Genomic DNA, 17,043 nt, shown 5'->3' with positions numbered 1-17,043 from the left:
CAGTAGCTTCTCAAATTTCGCGAGTTTTTAATTCGACGTTTTCTATTTGAACAAAAAAAAAACCACATTTAAAAATTTTGACGGCGGAAACTTGAATTTCAACGGGTTTCAACGGCCCGCCAACGTTCAGACGACGTGCACAATCTGTAAACAGCGTCATTTCCCTTATGTACAAAAGATTCATTATTGTTTATTACTGAAAGACTTTTTGATTGAATTAATGTTTGTGTGTGCAAAATGAGCAATACTGTACAATTCATTAATAATACGTAGAATATTAAAACACGAGGAAATGAGACAGCATTGTTTTCGTTGATTACAAAACCAGTGACTGACTGGTTCTATATATAAAACTGAAGAAAATAAGACCTTGGTTGTAGCTGTAGTAAAATTAATATGGTTGTTTTAAGTAATGTTATTTAATGTTAATAAAAGGAACAATATAAGTAGCTAACCATAATTGGTAAAAAAAAAAGTGAAACTGCGCGTATGTAAGTGCGCACATGTGAAAACATATCGTCATTACTCTACATAAGAATATGAAAGCAACACTTATTTACTGCTCATATATATTGAAGGGTTAAATGTTGTACTCTGTATAGACAAGCAGAGAGAGAGCAACTGAACTGCCGGATGTAAACAAACCTTAATTTCCCGCAGCTTTGTTTTTTTTTTTACGGGGATTAGCCCACCCGGGCATAGGTCACTTACCCACATTGGGGCCTGGGGGGCAAAAAATTTAATACTCCTGTAATAATAATAATAATTCAGATATCTACCTATTGTACGTTCCGGACCACGGGAGTTTCCGGACTACTAGTACTGTACTGTATTTATTTGTTTAGCAAATTTCCGTACAGTATTTAGGTAGGATACTAAAATACAGTAGTAGTTAGGTAGTATTTTTGTTAGTCGTGAACAGATTTCGGTATTTATACATATACAAGCTGGCCTCGCAAATCCATACATTTTCATGAGCATTCCCCAATTACCATGTTTTCACCCGATTGTGCTCGTTTAAGAAAGAAATTAAAATAAAAACATTTGAAATTTACACTCGTGAAAATGCACGGATTTGTGGGAAAATGGGATCAATTAACATTTATTCCACTCTTATGTAAATGATGTGGCTTAGAAATTAAAGGATAATATAAAACTATAAAATAAGAAAAATGAAGAGCAAGGGTGTGGGAAGTGAACATGTATGTGGGGGTGTTGACTCCCCCGATGTGAACTCTTGTGTAACAGCAGACACACTGTGACCGCCTGGCTGAACTGTGTCAGAGGATGGTTTGAGTGTGTAAGGAGCTATGTTTATACATAAAATTTGTCCTATTGTATTTCATTACATACTTTACATCAATTTTATTGTGTCATAGCAAGTTTTGCTAATTTTTGACATAGGTACTGTATATATAAGGTTTGAAATTTTTTCAAATTAGGATAACCTTGTGCTCACAAAATCGTTTAACTCTGAACCACATCGTTTATATAGAGTGGAATAAGTGTTAAAGAAATGTGCAATACATATGGCATTGGAGTGTAAGTTTGAAACAATAAAGCTTTATGTTCTACAATTATATTCAGTTTTTTAGCAATTGATTAGCAAATTTTCCCATGCTTTTAGTACTTGTGCTGGAAATCCGTGCTTTTCGGAAATTCGACCATGGTGGGGTACCAATTAGCACGAATTTGTGAGATCAGCCAGTAATATTGGCATTTTCTTGTAGCTATGTACTAAATTATAGTACTGTAGTTAGGATTTTGTTGTTCATGAGTCAATTTATTTATTATTTATACTGTATTTTTTTAATGTATAATATTGGGGGTCTTCTTTTGGGGGACACTGAACACCTATTTTTCTCATCTGTTGTGTTATTTACTATCTGAAAATTTGATAATCAAATAGCTTTCAAGGAACCTAACCCATTCAGATAACGAGAGATACCTGTACTGTACTGCACCAAATTTGTGGTCTTGTCTCTTTGTCTTTGATGTGTGTGGGCAAGAACAGTAGGAAGAAAGCTTAACACATTGTTGCAACAAAGACTTATATTAGGAGTGTAATATGTACCAACAGGATTTAGTTGGATGAAGACAGAAGTAGGGTGACACCAGCAGGGAAGCACTAGAGCTGTGGTACATCAGTGAGGCAGTGCCAGAATGTGTCATGTTGTTGGGGATGGTGGAGTCGAGTGATGCTCAGTGTTGGAGTGCTTGGTGTCCTGATGCTGAGAAGAGGATGAGGAAGTCATAGGATGTTGGTGGTGCAGCACTGGAGACCCTCCAAAACCTCACAGGTATGCACATACCTGTGTCACTTAAAGGTCCATCCAAACCTGTAAAACCTTAAAAGTTTGTGCCTATGGTGCTGTGAGGCCCTCGTAAGCCTCACATCTTCTCTGAGGCCCTCTCAAGTCTGTGGCTATAGTGGTCTGACGTGCTCTAAAAGTTATCAGGTGCTCGTTGTTATATTATATACTGTACAGTGAATATTTTTATTTATTTATTTGTACAGTACAGTACTTGTCAAAGTGATGTTCATGGTAAGTTACAATAGCTGTCTTGTTTAGACAGGTCGAAAAACATACTGTACCTCTCTGTGGTGTTCTCATGGGTAGATCGCCATGAAATGTATTACTAATTATATTCATGACCACCTCAAAGGCACTCCTCAGAGGCATCCAAACTTAACAGGCCTGTACCCCTTAGATGTCCTTGAGAACCTCAATGGTAAACTACAAGGTCCACCTGTAGCTCTAAGAGGCCTCCCTCCCCAGCCTCTGGCACTTGGAGCAGATTCTGAATCTCACTGGACTGCACCTCTACCAATTGGATGTCTCTCCAAACATTGCAGGTTGCACTCAGAGAGGAATCCAGACCTGATGGGTGCTGGCACAAAAATAATAAACAAAATTAGTCATCTGTAGGGGAATGAAATATGCATTTGACTTTTCATTCAACTTTATAATCTACCAAAAAAAAAATCAACTACAAAAACCTAGTAAACAATAAGGTTTTCTTAAAATTGGTCCCAGACATTCACAAAAGTTTCACTTGAGAAATGCAAACAGTGAACAGTAGAAAAATAGCTTAAACTAGGGTTGTGCTCTGTACATTTTGGCACCTTGAAGAAGGTGGAGTGTAGGGCTCCTGGGAGGGTGGAGTTGTGAAAAGTGATCTTGTACTTTAGAACAAATATGAAAGTTGGTTCAGGGAAGGTATAAGGCACAGTGTGATTAAAGCTATATACTGTACGTATAAGGAAAATAGAATCTTGTAGAAGAAATGGCAACCTCCACCACATATCCCACTGCCCTACACACCTTAATTTTTTAATATATATTTCCAAATTAAATTGTCAACTTACTTGGTGAGGGGATTCTCAAGCATTTACTTCTGTAATAACATTCGTTTTTTTTTTATACACTTTAACTGCCATTTTGTAACAACAGATTCTTAGTGTGTGCGTGTGTGGCCATTTTGCTTACATGAGAATCCCTTTCCAATAAATTTTAAGAAAATTATAAAAAATTAGGCACTTTTTCAGTGGGTTGGTTCTTGATATTTGAAAAGGATTATACCTGATGTCCCTTAATCCTCCTAAGTTTAATTTGTGGGGAATATCCCACAATTAACATAATTAATCCCCAGTTCACACTAAGTACATTTTCTTTTTTTCTTTTTGTCAGTACTGTCAAAGAGGACATACACCCGAACTTTGTAAACTGTCCATGGAAGCTCTTCCTTGCTTGTTGTGAGGCTACAATATCTTAACATTGAAACATTTTGTACTATGTAGAGTGGTTTTCTATTATGAAAAACATCAATTTCCAGTTTCACCAATTTCAGCATAGCTTAAGCCCCGAGCTCCACACTGGTAATTCTCAGGTATTTGTCCGCAGTTGACTCTTAACGCTAAAAGAACAAACAGAGGTCAGAGTTATGTAACAGTTCTGTGGGCTAACCAGATTAAAAAATATAAATAAATAAATTAAAGTGTAAAGAACATTCTTCCTAAAGCTAGGACATAAGCTTTTGAAAAGTAAGAGTTCTTAAATTTTTTAATTTGCAGTACCATTCCAAAAATGTGACCTTACTATTAAATATGGCTGGGTACTACTCCGTTAGAAAGCCCAGGCAGTCACGCCTTGCTGACAAGTCATTCATTACATACAAAAGATTTATAAAATTTTGTTCGTTTGTTGATACGTTTGATAAAATAATCTTCCAAAGCTGATGTCTCATGACCACGCTGAGGATGACTTGTTGAACACAAAATTTAAGTAATAAAGTATTACTCTCAACAATTCACCATAGTACAGTACAGTACAATTTGGTGTAAATGAACACTTTGGAATTTCAAAGTAGGTATGAGAAACTGGGGACAAAGAGTAATTAATATAAGTAACAAGTAAAGGGAGACACAGTACAAATAATTTAAATAAAATACATAAATAGTAAAGACAAGTTGGTCCCCTAAATTACACTGAGATCTGTAGTCACTTTGTAAAGTGTTACAAATGCAATGGAATTTCACAGTATGATGGCAAAAGTCGGAGTTAACGGCTGAATTGTTTTCACCCACACAAGCAACACTGGCCAGAGTGATGGGCAGCAGAATACGATATACCGAACAAGCAATTATGTTAGACAGTCTCTCGGAATTTCGTGAAACTGGTCTACTCGTGGGTACTGCTAGCAGGCATATTCTGCTTCCCACCAATCTCACACAAGTTACCATAAAAGAAGAGAGAAAGAAAAACTTTGTGAGGTAAAATGACAGCACCATGCCATTGTAAAGGCTGTTAATGTTACCTACAGGGAAAGTCAAGAAATCTGTGGAGCAACTTTGTAAGTCCAGCAAAGCTGGTCTGACAGGATCAAGAAACATATATCTGTTCTACGACCAAATAAGAAACATCAGCTAAGAATGTTTAAAAAAAGATTTTGAAAATAAAATAAATTGTCTTCCACACTGGTTCATACTTGGTCCTGTTGACCAGTCTTGGGGGACAGACAGGCCTTCACGGGGACACTAGCCTCCCAACACTAACGGAGCATTATGGCTCTGTCTGCCTCTTTAAGGGTCTTAACAATGTTATTAACAAATTTAAACTTCCAATAAGGCAAGTCAGAGTCATTATGTCCATTAAAATTGTTAATGTTAAGTCAGGAGGGTGTCCTAGAAGGAGGCCGCCTACGACCTACACTAAGCTACGTGTATACTGTTAATATATACACTATAGAGCCGGACGTCCCTTACCGAGCTCTATACGCTCTGCCTGCTCACGTGTAACCAATTTCATCGGGAGAAGAGCTTTTCTGATTGATGATGATTTAAAAGAAATGGAAAGTAACTTAGTGAAAATTTGTACTATCAGATTTTCAGACATAAAGAGGTAAACATTTAAATGAAAAAAAATGATTTGGCATTGCCAATTTTAGGCTTTGTATATTCCCTTGATATACTCAAGTAAACTGCTAACAGTACTCCAATCATATCCCTGTAAAACAATGTTCATATCTAAATTTAATATATCAATTTACTTTTAGATGAAGATAAAATATATCCCACAAATTTCACCCAATTAAAAAATAATTCTTGTTCCATCCTTAATTTCAAAATTCAAAAATAATTAAATTTATATTATTAATACCCTCCAATTTCCTCAATAATTAAACAAAGTAATTTCTCAATTAGCAGTGGACATTTGTGTAGCATGATGGGGTCATGGCGGCTGTGTTTTGAAACACGAGTGTTGAATGAGGTCCTTGGCTGGTGGTCTGTTTTCACTCTTGATCTCTAGGCAGCGGAGAGCCAAGTCACGGGTGCTGGCTGACAGCATTTCAGGTACCATGGGAGGTCCATTGCTTGTAGCAATCTAAAACAAAGAGTTTTAAGCATGTTAGCTACAAAAAATTACCTTGTACAGTGTTTGTGGAGCTTCTCACTACTAATAGTATTTTAAATTTTTGGTTACTGTACACAGTACAGTATATTCATTAAAATTATATGGAAATCCACACATGAAAATGTAAAACCAAAGAAATATGTCTGGGGAAATTTTATGTCTATATGAAAAAATTTAAACTGTTTAAACTTAGTTCATGGTACAGTACATTTTTTGTGCCCTAATCTGCCATGATGGATACAATTATAAAACAGTGTTACTTTTTTCTCTCCCCCACCTTCTTAACATTTACTATTTCATACATTATCTTTTGATGTGAGAATAAAACATGTCCAAATACTCTTGCCACTGGGGCTCTTGATGACTTACATATTTTTTGGCAGTAAAGTTTCAGCATACTTTACAACAATACTTAAAGCAGCAAACACCACCACATATTTTGTTTTAGCTAACATTTACTGGAGATGTTTCAGAATTTCAAAACCCAATTTCCTAAATTTCAAAGATCTTAACACATGGAACATGAAACATCCAATGGTGCCGTCCACCGTACTTATAGCTAACATTTACCGATGATGGCTGCTGCTTAAGGGTTAATAAGCTTTCTAGAAAAACTGTCGGAGAAAGAGCATCAGCATGGCAAATTATCAAACAACTTTCCATACCTTGTACATGAGCTTCAGTTGGTTGGAAACATGATCAGCTCCCCAGGGTGGCTTGGTCGTAGCCATTTCAATGACGCAGCATCCTACGCTCCACACATCACAGGAACGGCCATAGTCCTCACCACGCAGGACCTCGGGAGCCATGAAGGCAATTGTGCCGAGAAGTTGTCCCTGAAATTCTCCGGTCACTGTTGATTTGCTTGCCATTCGAGCTGCTGTCCCAAAATCACCAATTCTTAACCACTGGCCGGTGCTGTCTACCAGGAGGTTTGCACCTGTACAAGAGAGATGGGGATAACCATAACACTAAATACAATATATCGTAAAGGAAAATTTTATTGGTAAATGTTTTTCATCCATGATCTAATAATGCAGCAAAATCATCCTTTTATATAAAATAGTTTGTCTCACATCAAGTTCATTTCAAAGGTAATCTGGTTAAAGTTTAAAACTATAAATGCAGCACTGTGCTACAGTATCATCTGTGCATGTGTCTCCTTGTGTGTTGGGGGGGGGGGATACAATACTGTACAGTACTAAACTCCTGTTGTAAAAGTCATTGAATGGTTTCACTCCTCATTTACCCAGCTGTGAAAGGGTACCTAACATTACTGCAGGGGAAGTCAAAGCAGTTGAGTACCTTGCCAGACATATTTGCCTCCTTATGAACCAAAGTACAATATATCAAAACTGCCTTTAACAGACCACCAGTTCTGTGGGACTTATTTTCTCTTTTCACCCAAGAAATTATCTTTAGTAACTTACCTTTAAGGTCACGGTGCAAGATCTTGTTATCGTGTAGGTAGGCCAGCCCGGCGAGCACTTGCTTAGTGTATTTTAGGATGACGTGCTCAGAGAAGGTGCCGTATTTGTCCAGCATGGTGGCCACCGACCCCCCGGCCATCCACTCGGTGAAAACAGAGAAAGACGTGGAGTGTCTGGAGGCACCCAAGAGCCTCACAATGTTGGTGTGACGTAAACGAGACATGATGAGGATTTCTTCTTCCACGGATGCTTCTACTCTCTCTTGCTCTTCCTCTTGGTTCCGACAGAATGAGACCTGTTTGACGGCCATTAGGGTACCGGTCCGTACATCGCGAGCTTGATAACACGAGGAGAAAGCCCCAGTGCCCAATAAGGGTCCTCGCATCCAGTCCCTGCCCTCCTCGTACTGTGCACCCTCCACATACTGAAAACACTTACAGTAATTAGTATCGGTGCTCTTGATATGTGTAAATTTTGTACAATAACAATTTTAATTTAAAGCCATATATAAAATAAATGTACTTAAAAGTCACAAGTTTAATCCTTAATTATGACATGAAAAAATTTTAACTCAGTACAGTAGATAAAAAATACAAGTGGTGTATAGTACAGTAGTCATACCTGCTCATAAGGGTGTAAGGATTCACCAAGGTGGGCTGGAAGAAGATCAAGGCCTGGGATGACTGGTAAGGGAGCCTCATGTGCTCTCCATAGATCTTGGACTTCACCGTCATTTTGAGATAGCGATGGAGCCATTTCTCGGACCGGCGTACAGTGCGGTACGGTAGGTGTGGCGGGAGTACTCACGACATCTCTGAATGAGAACTGTGGAGGAGCTACTGACCCTAAAGGTGTTTGAGGAGACACATCTAGAGCATCACCGTGGCTTTGTGAGAGTCCACCTTTGCTGAGAACTCCCATTTTCACAGAATTCCAGCGCTGATGTCGTTGATGTATGGGGGAGACTAATACATTTTGTACGATGAAGGGGACGTCATTCTTAGGTCTGGTTTTATGATATAGACGTAATTTTGCTTGTTTTTCTTTAAATTTTGCCTCAAAACAATCTAATGGTAGGTGGGTAGGTCTAGGTGGGGAGGAGGTGGGTCCTGCAGAACTTTTACTTGCTCTCTCTGTATCCTTTTTAAGAGTTGCTGAGATAACTGGCTGACGTGCAGGTGATTGTGAAGATGATCTCAAAGCTGATAACATTCTTGACGGTGAATGGGAGACAGAACGCACAAGACGTGGTCCAGTAGAGTCGCCTAGATCCCACGTACCCAAACTCAACTTCCCTTCCAAACGTGCGAGGGTGGCTTTCCGATCACTGTGTTGACCCTGCATGGAACGCAGTCGTCGTTTGAGACGCATCTGTAATGACACGTCCAACTTTGCAAGCATGTCACAAACTTGATGGAATACTGCAGGTTCAGCAGCAGCAAATCTTGCTCCACAAATATACACACGGCGTGCTAACTTACTTACAGTTGCATGGCTACTCCCCAAAGCCTTAAAGGCGAACTCTACTACAGTCATTAGACGGTCATAGTTTTGAAGCTTATAGCCAGACTCCGCTGAGTGAAGAGGCACATACTGCAACTGAAATTCTGATGGAAATTCGTCAACGAGGCGGTCGAGCACACACAGGCGTCCCAGGAGCCACTGCCAGGGAGCCTCTGAAGGTGGAGTGTCCTCTAAGATGCAGGATAAAATAAAAGAGATGCCTCCAAGACCTTGAGTGGAAGCTGACACCTGAGTAGCTAAGGCCAATTCGCCATCTTGACCACGACACAGCTCCAGTATAGAGTCCACGCTGATCTGAGATGTACGTCTGTTACCATCGGCACACTTTAGAAGCAACGTGTGAACGAGTGGACGGAACAATTCTTGCAATGCTGTCACTTGACTTACTGAAGTAGGACTAAGGTGGGATAATAACACTCTCAAACATCGTAAACATGCCAGGTACACTTTGTAAACAGGATCATTCGCCACCTGGGCGAGAATATTAGCACAACAATGAATAACTTGGCGTCTTTTCTCCTCGGCAGTCACTAATCTGTCCCAGTGTAACACTTTAACTACCTGTAAGAAGAAAGATATGAAACATATTAGTACTTTTGATTCAACAGTTATCAAAATTATCCCAGAAGATATAAGTCTTCACTTAAAATCAATAAAAAATTTAACAAATTATCCAAAGGTGACTACTGCCTAATATGATGGGCCTTAAAACTTCTAAAACTGTATATACCACCCATATTATTTCTTATCTAAACACTAGCACAATGTAAGACACATTTCTGTTTACTTACTTCATGTGCAAGTCTTCTGAGACCAGTTTCTCTCACGGCCCAATCACGGGAGAAAAGACACGAAACAAGTTCCTTGCCAAAGACGTGAACCCAACCGGCAGCGGTAGATTCGTGTTCTGCTGGTATGGGTTCACTCCTGGGAAGTGGCACAGCTTCCTCCGAGGCACTCACTACGATGGCTGCCGACACCTCCCCTGTTATACGTGACCAGAGGAGGAGGAGGTTTGTGCAAGATTGTGAAGAGAGAGCAAAGTGAGAGGAAAGAGAAAATATAGGGATTGAAAGAAGGTCAAGGAAATTAGGGGAATTGTGGAAACCCATTTGAGATCAGATATAACAAAATGATAATAGGGTAGAAAGTTAATAGGTTTGAGGAAATAATAATTTTTTATATTCAGGTACGGAGATGTAGTACAGCAGGAGGGAAGTCACGGTAGATAAAAATGAAAATAAAAAAATACGTTTCAGTTATGAAAAGACTAATACTGCTGTAGACAAAATAAATTGACATGTTTCACTCAATGTAATTATATGAAACTACTGCACTAGCCAGTATAGTATATATAACACATAAACATGGGATGTCATGCTTGTCATGCTTACCTCTAACTGTGGGTGGATATATTGATCCTCCCGCAGGTGAGGAGTAAGCGGAGTCTGTGTAAGGTGACTGGGTGTGGGGGTACGCTGATGATAACGACCGTGACATCATTCCAGAGACTGTAGGACTCTGGCGTCCACTGCTGCAGACTCCTGCAACAATATTTTCTTTTAAGCTTATATAACCTTACAGGACTAGCAGCCATGATTCCTTTATGCATTACCAATGTTATTTCATTTTCAATATGAACTAAAGTAACAATATTTATTAGTGGTATGAAATGAAAAGAAGCCTAAACTGACCTCTGGTTTTCAGTAATTTGAGATACAATTAAAATTGATAATAATTATTTTATTTATTTCCTGAGAGTTGGACAGGTGGTACTGACCTGAGAAACTGGCACTCATCAATGGGAAGGCATAGTCAGGTGCCAAGGGTGGTGACCAGGCAGCTGGAGGCGAGGTAGTAGCATGTGGGCGTGAGACAGGTATGGTCCCTGCCGTGGGTGTGAGGCGGGGGTGGTGTTTGAGTGGCCAGGGTGCCCTACACAGAGGACACAGGAGAGGCTGACCCTGGGCACTTCGGTCAGCAGCCCAGACTGCCATGCAGTGATGATGCAGGAGGTTGCGGCACCCGGCCTCACACATCACTAGGCTCTCGCCCTCCACCATGCACATCAGGCAAATTGGGCACTGCGAGTCATCATCACTGTAAAGTAAATAAATCGCTCGTAAAAACTCAAAACTAGTTCATTAATACAGTACAGTACCTAGAGACAAAAGAGGAATTACCTACAACTCTTCTAACTCATCCTGTCAAGGCAAATATGGTGAACACTGGGTTGACTTGCCCCGGGGCTACTGTACACTGGCTGTACGTCACCCTTTAAAAACTACTACTACTGTGCTTATTTAGAAATATACAGATGCTAGAGTTTATTCAACCAGGGTAGACAAATTTACTGCTTCTACGAATTATTTCCTCACAGAACAAGTGTTATTACCTCACAGTACAAGTGTTATTACCTCACAGTACAAGTGTTATTACCTCACAGTACAAGTGTTATTACCTCACAGTACAAGTGTTATTACCTCACAGTACAAGTGTTATTACCTCACAGTACAAGTGTTATTACCTCACAGTACATATGTTATTACCTCACAGTACAAGTGTTATTACCTCAGAGTACAAGTGTTATTACCTCAGAGTACAAGTGTTATTACCTCACAGTACAAGTGTTATTACCTCACAGTACAAGTGTTAATAATTATCCATTGCACCATTTATTCTCAGTGTTATTTTTTAAGTGTCATATACTCAGTGTCATATATCCTGAGTGTTTCATTGACTCAGTGTGTCATTTAATCATGATACAAGTGTGTCATATATTCACGGTACAAGTGTCATTTAATCATGGGTGGTGCCGTTCTGCCAACTGAGCAACACACTTATTCCCTCAACTGGCAGTCATCCATTACAGTAGGAATTCAGTGATAAATTTTTAACCACATAACCACCCTCCCCTTTCCTTTCCTCTCCTCTCCTCTCATCTCGTCTCCTCTCCTCTGCTGCCAGTGGGTATCAGTGCACTCACCTCCTTCATAACAACCAACTTACATGGCTACCAAGCTATATTTTACTCTTTTCCATGACAACTAATTTACACCCCACCCTATCATGGCAACCAATATACACCCTACCCTATCATGGCAACTAATATACACACTTCCCTCACCATGGCAACTAATTAGCACACTAAACCCCATCATGGCAACCAATTAACACACTAAACACCATCATGGCAACCAAAAGGCCCCAAAACCATGTCTAACTAAATCTCATTCCTTCAGACACTTGAGAGATGAGCAGAGAGAGGCAGACTGGGACAGAACCTCCAACACACATCCCAGCAGCCAGTTGACAGTCCTTCATATAATTAATCTCTACAGGAATAAGTAAGTGAATAATGAATGGTATCCTTTGACATTTAGCTGTGACCTTGACCTCTGTAGCTGTTACCTTGACCTCCATATAGCTGTAACCTTGACCTCTATAGCTGTAACCTTGACCTCTATAGCTGTAACCTTGACCTCCATATAGCTGTAACCTTGACCTCCATATAGCTGTAACCTTGACCTCTGTATAGCTGTAACCTTGACCTCCATATAGCTGTAACCTTGACCTCTGTATAGCTGTAACCTTGACCTCCATATAGCTGTAACCTTGACCTCCATATAGCTGTAACCTTGACCTCCATATAGCTGTAACCTTGACCTCTGCTGTAACCTTGACCTATAGCTGTAACCTTGACCTTGACTGTAACCTTGACCTCCATATAGCTGTAACCTTGACCTCTGTATAGCTGTAACCTTGACCTCCATATAGCTGTAACCTTGACCTCTGTATAGCTGTAACCTTGACCTCCATATAGCTGTAACCTTGACCTCTGTATAGCTGTAACCTTGACCTCCCAACATAAAGAGCTGGAAATGGTGCTGTGCGTTTGATTTTTTTATTATTATTATTATTACCTGGTATTATTATTATTATTATTATTTTACCAGCTACTCAGGGTGTAAACCAGAGTCTAAATTGAGTGTTGCTACCTATTGTTGTGAAGTTTCATCAGATCATTGTGAAAATTAGCCCACCTCCCTCCCCTCCCCACCCTAGCTTATTTCACCTGATAATTATTAAATACCTTAACGTTACCTAGAAGATTAGGTTAGATTTGGTTGGATTTGGTTTGATTAGATTAGGTTTGGTTATACTGTATTTAATTTGGTTAGATTTAGTTAAGCTGGGGTGCCCATTGTTCATGTGATCCGTTTCGTCAATACAGACACCCACTGGCAACTAATATACACAATACCTCCATCATGGCAACCAATTTACATACTACCCCCATCATGGCAACCAATATACAAACTTCCCCCATAATGGCAACCAACAGACCTAATTATTCCTCAAATTAGTGTCCCATTCATCTAGATTGTCAGTTTTAGATGTAAAGTTCTGATAAATGATCCGGAAAAATAGGAAATTGGAAAGCTATTATTATAAATGGCTAGGAAAACAGCGAATTGGAAAGCTATTATAAATGATGAAGAAAATAGGACAGATGGAAAGTTTTTGTGTAAAGTCATTCACACGATATAAGAAATCCTGGAAAGTTATAAGGAGGAAAAAAATTAATGAAAATGAGAAATGAACTGACCTCAAAAGCAGGAAAAGAAGGAAAAACAGTTATGCTAGACCAGGGGTCACCAAACTACGGCCCGCGGGCCGGATCCCAAGTCCTTCCCCGGCTCGTGGTAGCTCCGCCTACGCTCTGACGTTACCAGAGCTTTCGTTCTGGCTTGCAAGTATTGAACAGAATGATTATGCGGCCCGCGCTCGTCATTCTTTCAGTTATCCGGCCCACTGTGAAAAAAGTTTGGTGACCCCTGTGCTAGACGATGAGGACGCACGAGGAAAACTTAACGCTTAGAGGTCTCTAGAGGATTTACTCTCCTTTGACGCTAAAGCTATTGGTACACAGATTCCTTCCCTCCACTAGATGGGGGTTACTGGACAGGATGGCTGAGTTGTACTGGGGGTAATTTCAATGCCCACGTATGAAATGGTGAGGGAAATATTATCATCGCTAATTTTGGATATATTTTCGGTATTGTACTGTCTCTAATGTTTGTGATTATTGAATTTTATTCTTAGGTTAGTTTTATATAAATTGCGTTGTTGTAGGGGTATCGAGATATTAATGTTGTCTAGCACTCAGGATGGAAGGAAACTCTAATGTGGTTTTCTTATATAAGTTATATGATAGACAGTCTGGTGCTGGAGGTGCCGTGTGGTGAGGAGCAGCTCAGTAGAAGACGTTCGGTGAGTAGCGTGTTGAAGGAGGTAGATGTGCAGGAGCTTCGTTAGAGAAGATGTTGCCTGTTACTGGCCTCCTGGTTGAATGAATGCTAACAGCGTGGAGCTTGCTGGAGGAGGTGTTGCTTGTTCAGGAAGATGGGCAGAATGAATCTCAATGGAGAGACAGAGCTTATATACCCAGCAGCAGCCACCAGTCCTCTATGAATCATGTTGGGAAAGCCCAGAAAGTCGCCGGTGACTAGTTTCGTTGCTAAGCAACCGTACCAACTGGCGTCAGCTCTCGCTTGGTTGCTAGGAGACGGCACGTCGGAATGCGATACGCAGTTGTAGGGGAGACGTCCACTACATTGTGTCATTTCTGCATTGGTTAAAAGTTTTGTAAAGAAATTATCAATAATGTATGAGTGATAACTTACCCATTGGTCGAGTCAGGGTGGGAGGAGGGTGGGCCAGTTGGGGTGGAAGGTCTGGATCGTCCGCCTTTACCCCCAGCAGGTTGTTCTGCCACTGCGCCACCGTCACTTTGTCGCCTCTCCCTCGATCTTACCGCCTTCTTGAGTCGCTCTTCATATGCTCCCATCAGCTGTTCAACCTGTTACAAAAAAATAAATTAATAAAAATCATTCATCCCTGACGTTCAATAAATGCCACACAACAGAATTATTCCTATAACAATTAATTCTTACTTATTTTTCGTTATACTGTGGTTCATTTCACCACTGCTTCCCTATTATCAACTTTATTACTGTATTTGTGAACATCCTGGCCATCCCATCACCTACCTGTATACTCATTCAATTTCTGTTCTAATTCTGCCATGTCCACAATATAGAATTTTTATAAGCTGAGTATTTGTCCTATACTAAGAGCTTTACAAGTGGCACACAAGCTATACAAAAAATTTTACTGTATATATTTCAGGCATCAACGATCATTCCCAATACCTTGAGAAAACCTTGAACGTCTAGCGAAAGGAAAATATTATCTACATCAAATATTCACTAACAAATACCATCACTGTCTATAAATAAACTTCTACAGACAAAACACCTCAGAAGACTTAATCTTTTGAACCCCTGAGGCTGTTGTCCGGGCATAATCTCCCAACAACCAGCCATGCAAGACACTAATGGCTTACCTCGAAGTCCTTGAGCGCACCAGCCATAAGGACGGGGTCAGCCTCTGCCACCTGTAGGACCCTGACCATCACGAACAAGACATGAACACAGTACGGACCGTGGCCGCAAGAACACGTCTGAAAGGAAGAAGTACAGGGTGAATTACGGACGATACAAAATCCCTGTAATGGCCCACGCTAGATAGATAAACACTATCGAACAGAAATATTCAATGTATATTCTTGGTGTAAATTCTTCTCCATACATGATAAAGTACTGGTATTATGTATACAGTATATGCCTGTGGTCATAACAAACACCCATGCGCTAACACCGCATTAATACCGTCCATACATATCTTCATGATGAACTAAACCCAATTAAAAAAAAATCTGATAACTTTTCTATACATATACATAATCTGGTTCAAACACTTAGCCGTGGTTCAGGATGGCGGCGGTTCACGGGTGTTCCCAGAAGAGGCGCTCCACTTATCTGATAATGGGGTAAATTATCAACTCGACCTTAGTTGATCCACAAATGAATGTGTTATCGTGTTATTTTTACCCAGACTTTTTTTGAACGAGTCTTTGTTGGATCACCTGAAGATTGGACACCCTCCCCTCCAGGTTATTCCAACTATTATTTAAGCACCTTAGCACTATACGTGGAGGGGTTAGGTTAATATATGTTTTGTTAGGTTATATTATTAGGTTAGGTTATGTTAAATTAGGTTATGTTACGGTAGGTTTCATTACATTAGGTTTTGTTATGTTAGGTTATGGTACATTATAAGAACATAAGAAAATAAGGAGTCTGCAATAGGCCAGTTGGCCTGTCGAGAGTTACTACCACTCTCTATCAGGTTAAACTAAATATACTTGGGCCCCTTGACTCCCAAGCCCATTAAAATCCTCTTATGCTCCTCACCACAACATTAAAAGTTAAAATCTTGCAAATGAGCCAAAATTATCCTAAACTAGCCAGCAAGATGGAGAGGAATAAAAGGCCAGACCAAGGGAACCCCCCCCCCCCCACAGAATCCAGAAATTTAGTCAACCATAATGGCCACCCAAAACACGACCACCAAAATGAATTAAAGTTCAATGAGTGCCAAAGCTACATCCATACTTCTACCATTAGACATTGAACACAACCATTCCAAGTTTCATAGGCGAGTTGTGTTCATTAGAGACACACCAGTGCAGCAACAGTGTGTGTGTGTGTGACGTGTACCTAACTGATCAAAGGCAAGAGCTGATGTCATGGTTGTATTCAACTACTGTTATCATCTTAACTTATATTTCCATTCAGTTTGTGTATGTATGTAGAGTACTTCATGGATAGATATTTTTAACATTATTGTTATTTTTATTATTGTTTTTATTATTATTATTATTATTATTATTATTATTATTATTATTATTACAACTGCTACTGATGTACAGAGTTGTGCTGGGATAGGACAGTGGAGGCATTGATGGTTAAAAGTGCCGAAGAGAGCAATGGCCACCGCTAGCCAGATTCTGAGAAGATGTTCAGAAACTTCCATATATGGTTGTGTGTGTGTGTGTGTGTGTGTGTGTGGAGGTAGAGTGATGTAGACGTAGAGATAATAAACGCGAGGAGACAGTGATAAATGATAAACAATGGTGAAGAACAGTGTGAGAGAGCAGTGGCCATAACACCATGACCTTCACATGACCTTGCCCAACAGTAAGCCCGGTCTCTACTACCACCACCACTCTGCCACACACTCCCACACGTCCAGACCCTTTTCCCACC

General features: G+C 40.0%; 1 protein-coding gene across 1 annotated transcript in view; it reads right to left on the bottom strand.

Annotated features, from left to right (window-relative positions):
- Nucleotides 1–2,946: 2,946 nt before the first annotated feature.
- Nucleotides 2,947–17,043, bottom strand: part of LOC121869622 (mitogen-activated protein kinase kinase kinase 1-like) — a 61,271-nt gene continuing 47,174 nt past the window's right edge. Inside the window, exons 5-13 of the mRNA XM_042371107.1 lie at nucleotides 15,279–15,395; nucleotides 14,557–14,732; nucleotides 10,650–10,969; nucleotides 10,264–10,413; nucleotides 9,661–9,854; nucleotides 7,967–9,430; nucleotides 7,346–7,769; nucleotides 6,581–6,855; nucleotides 2,947–5,885 (exon numbers count right to left, since the gene is read on the bottom strand). Of these exons, the coding sequence (XP_042227041.1) occupies nucleotides 5,733–5,885; nucleotides 6,581–6,855; nucleotides 7,346–7,769; nucleotides 7,967–9,430; nucleotides 9,661–9,854; nucleotides 10,264–10,413; nucleotides 10,650–10,969; nucleotides 14,557–14,732; nucleotides 15,279–15,395 (3,273 nt within the window). The 3' untranslated portion in view covers nucleotides 2,947–5,732. The remainder of the gene's footprint in view (nucleotides 5,886–6,580; nucleotides 6,856–7,345; nucleotides 7,770–7,966; nucleotides 9,431–9,660; nucleotides 9,855–10,263; nucleotides 10,414–10,649; nucleotides 10,970–14,556; nucleotides 14,733–15,278; nucleotides 15,396–17,043) is intronic.

Source organism: Homarus americanus, unplaced genomic scaffold (assembly GCF_018991925.1).
Source record: "Homarus americanus isolate GMGI-L3 unplaced genomic scaffold, GMGI_Hamer_2.0 scaffold23578, whole genome shotgun sequence".
Taxonomy (NCBI): domain Eukaryota; kingdom Metazoa; phylum Arthropoda; class Malacostraca; order Decapoda; family Nephropidae; genus Homarus; species Homarus americanus.
Note: the sequence above shows the minus strand (reverse complement) of the source record. Positions and strands in the feature narration are given on the sequence as shown.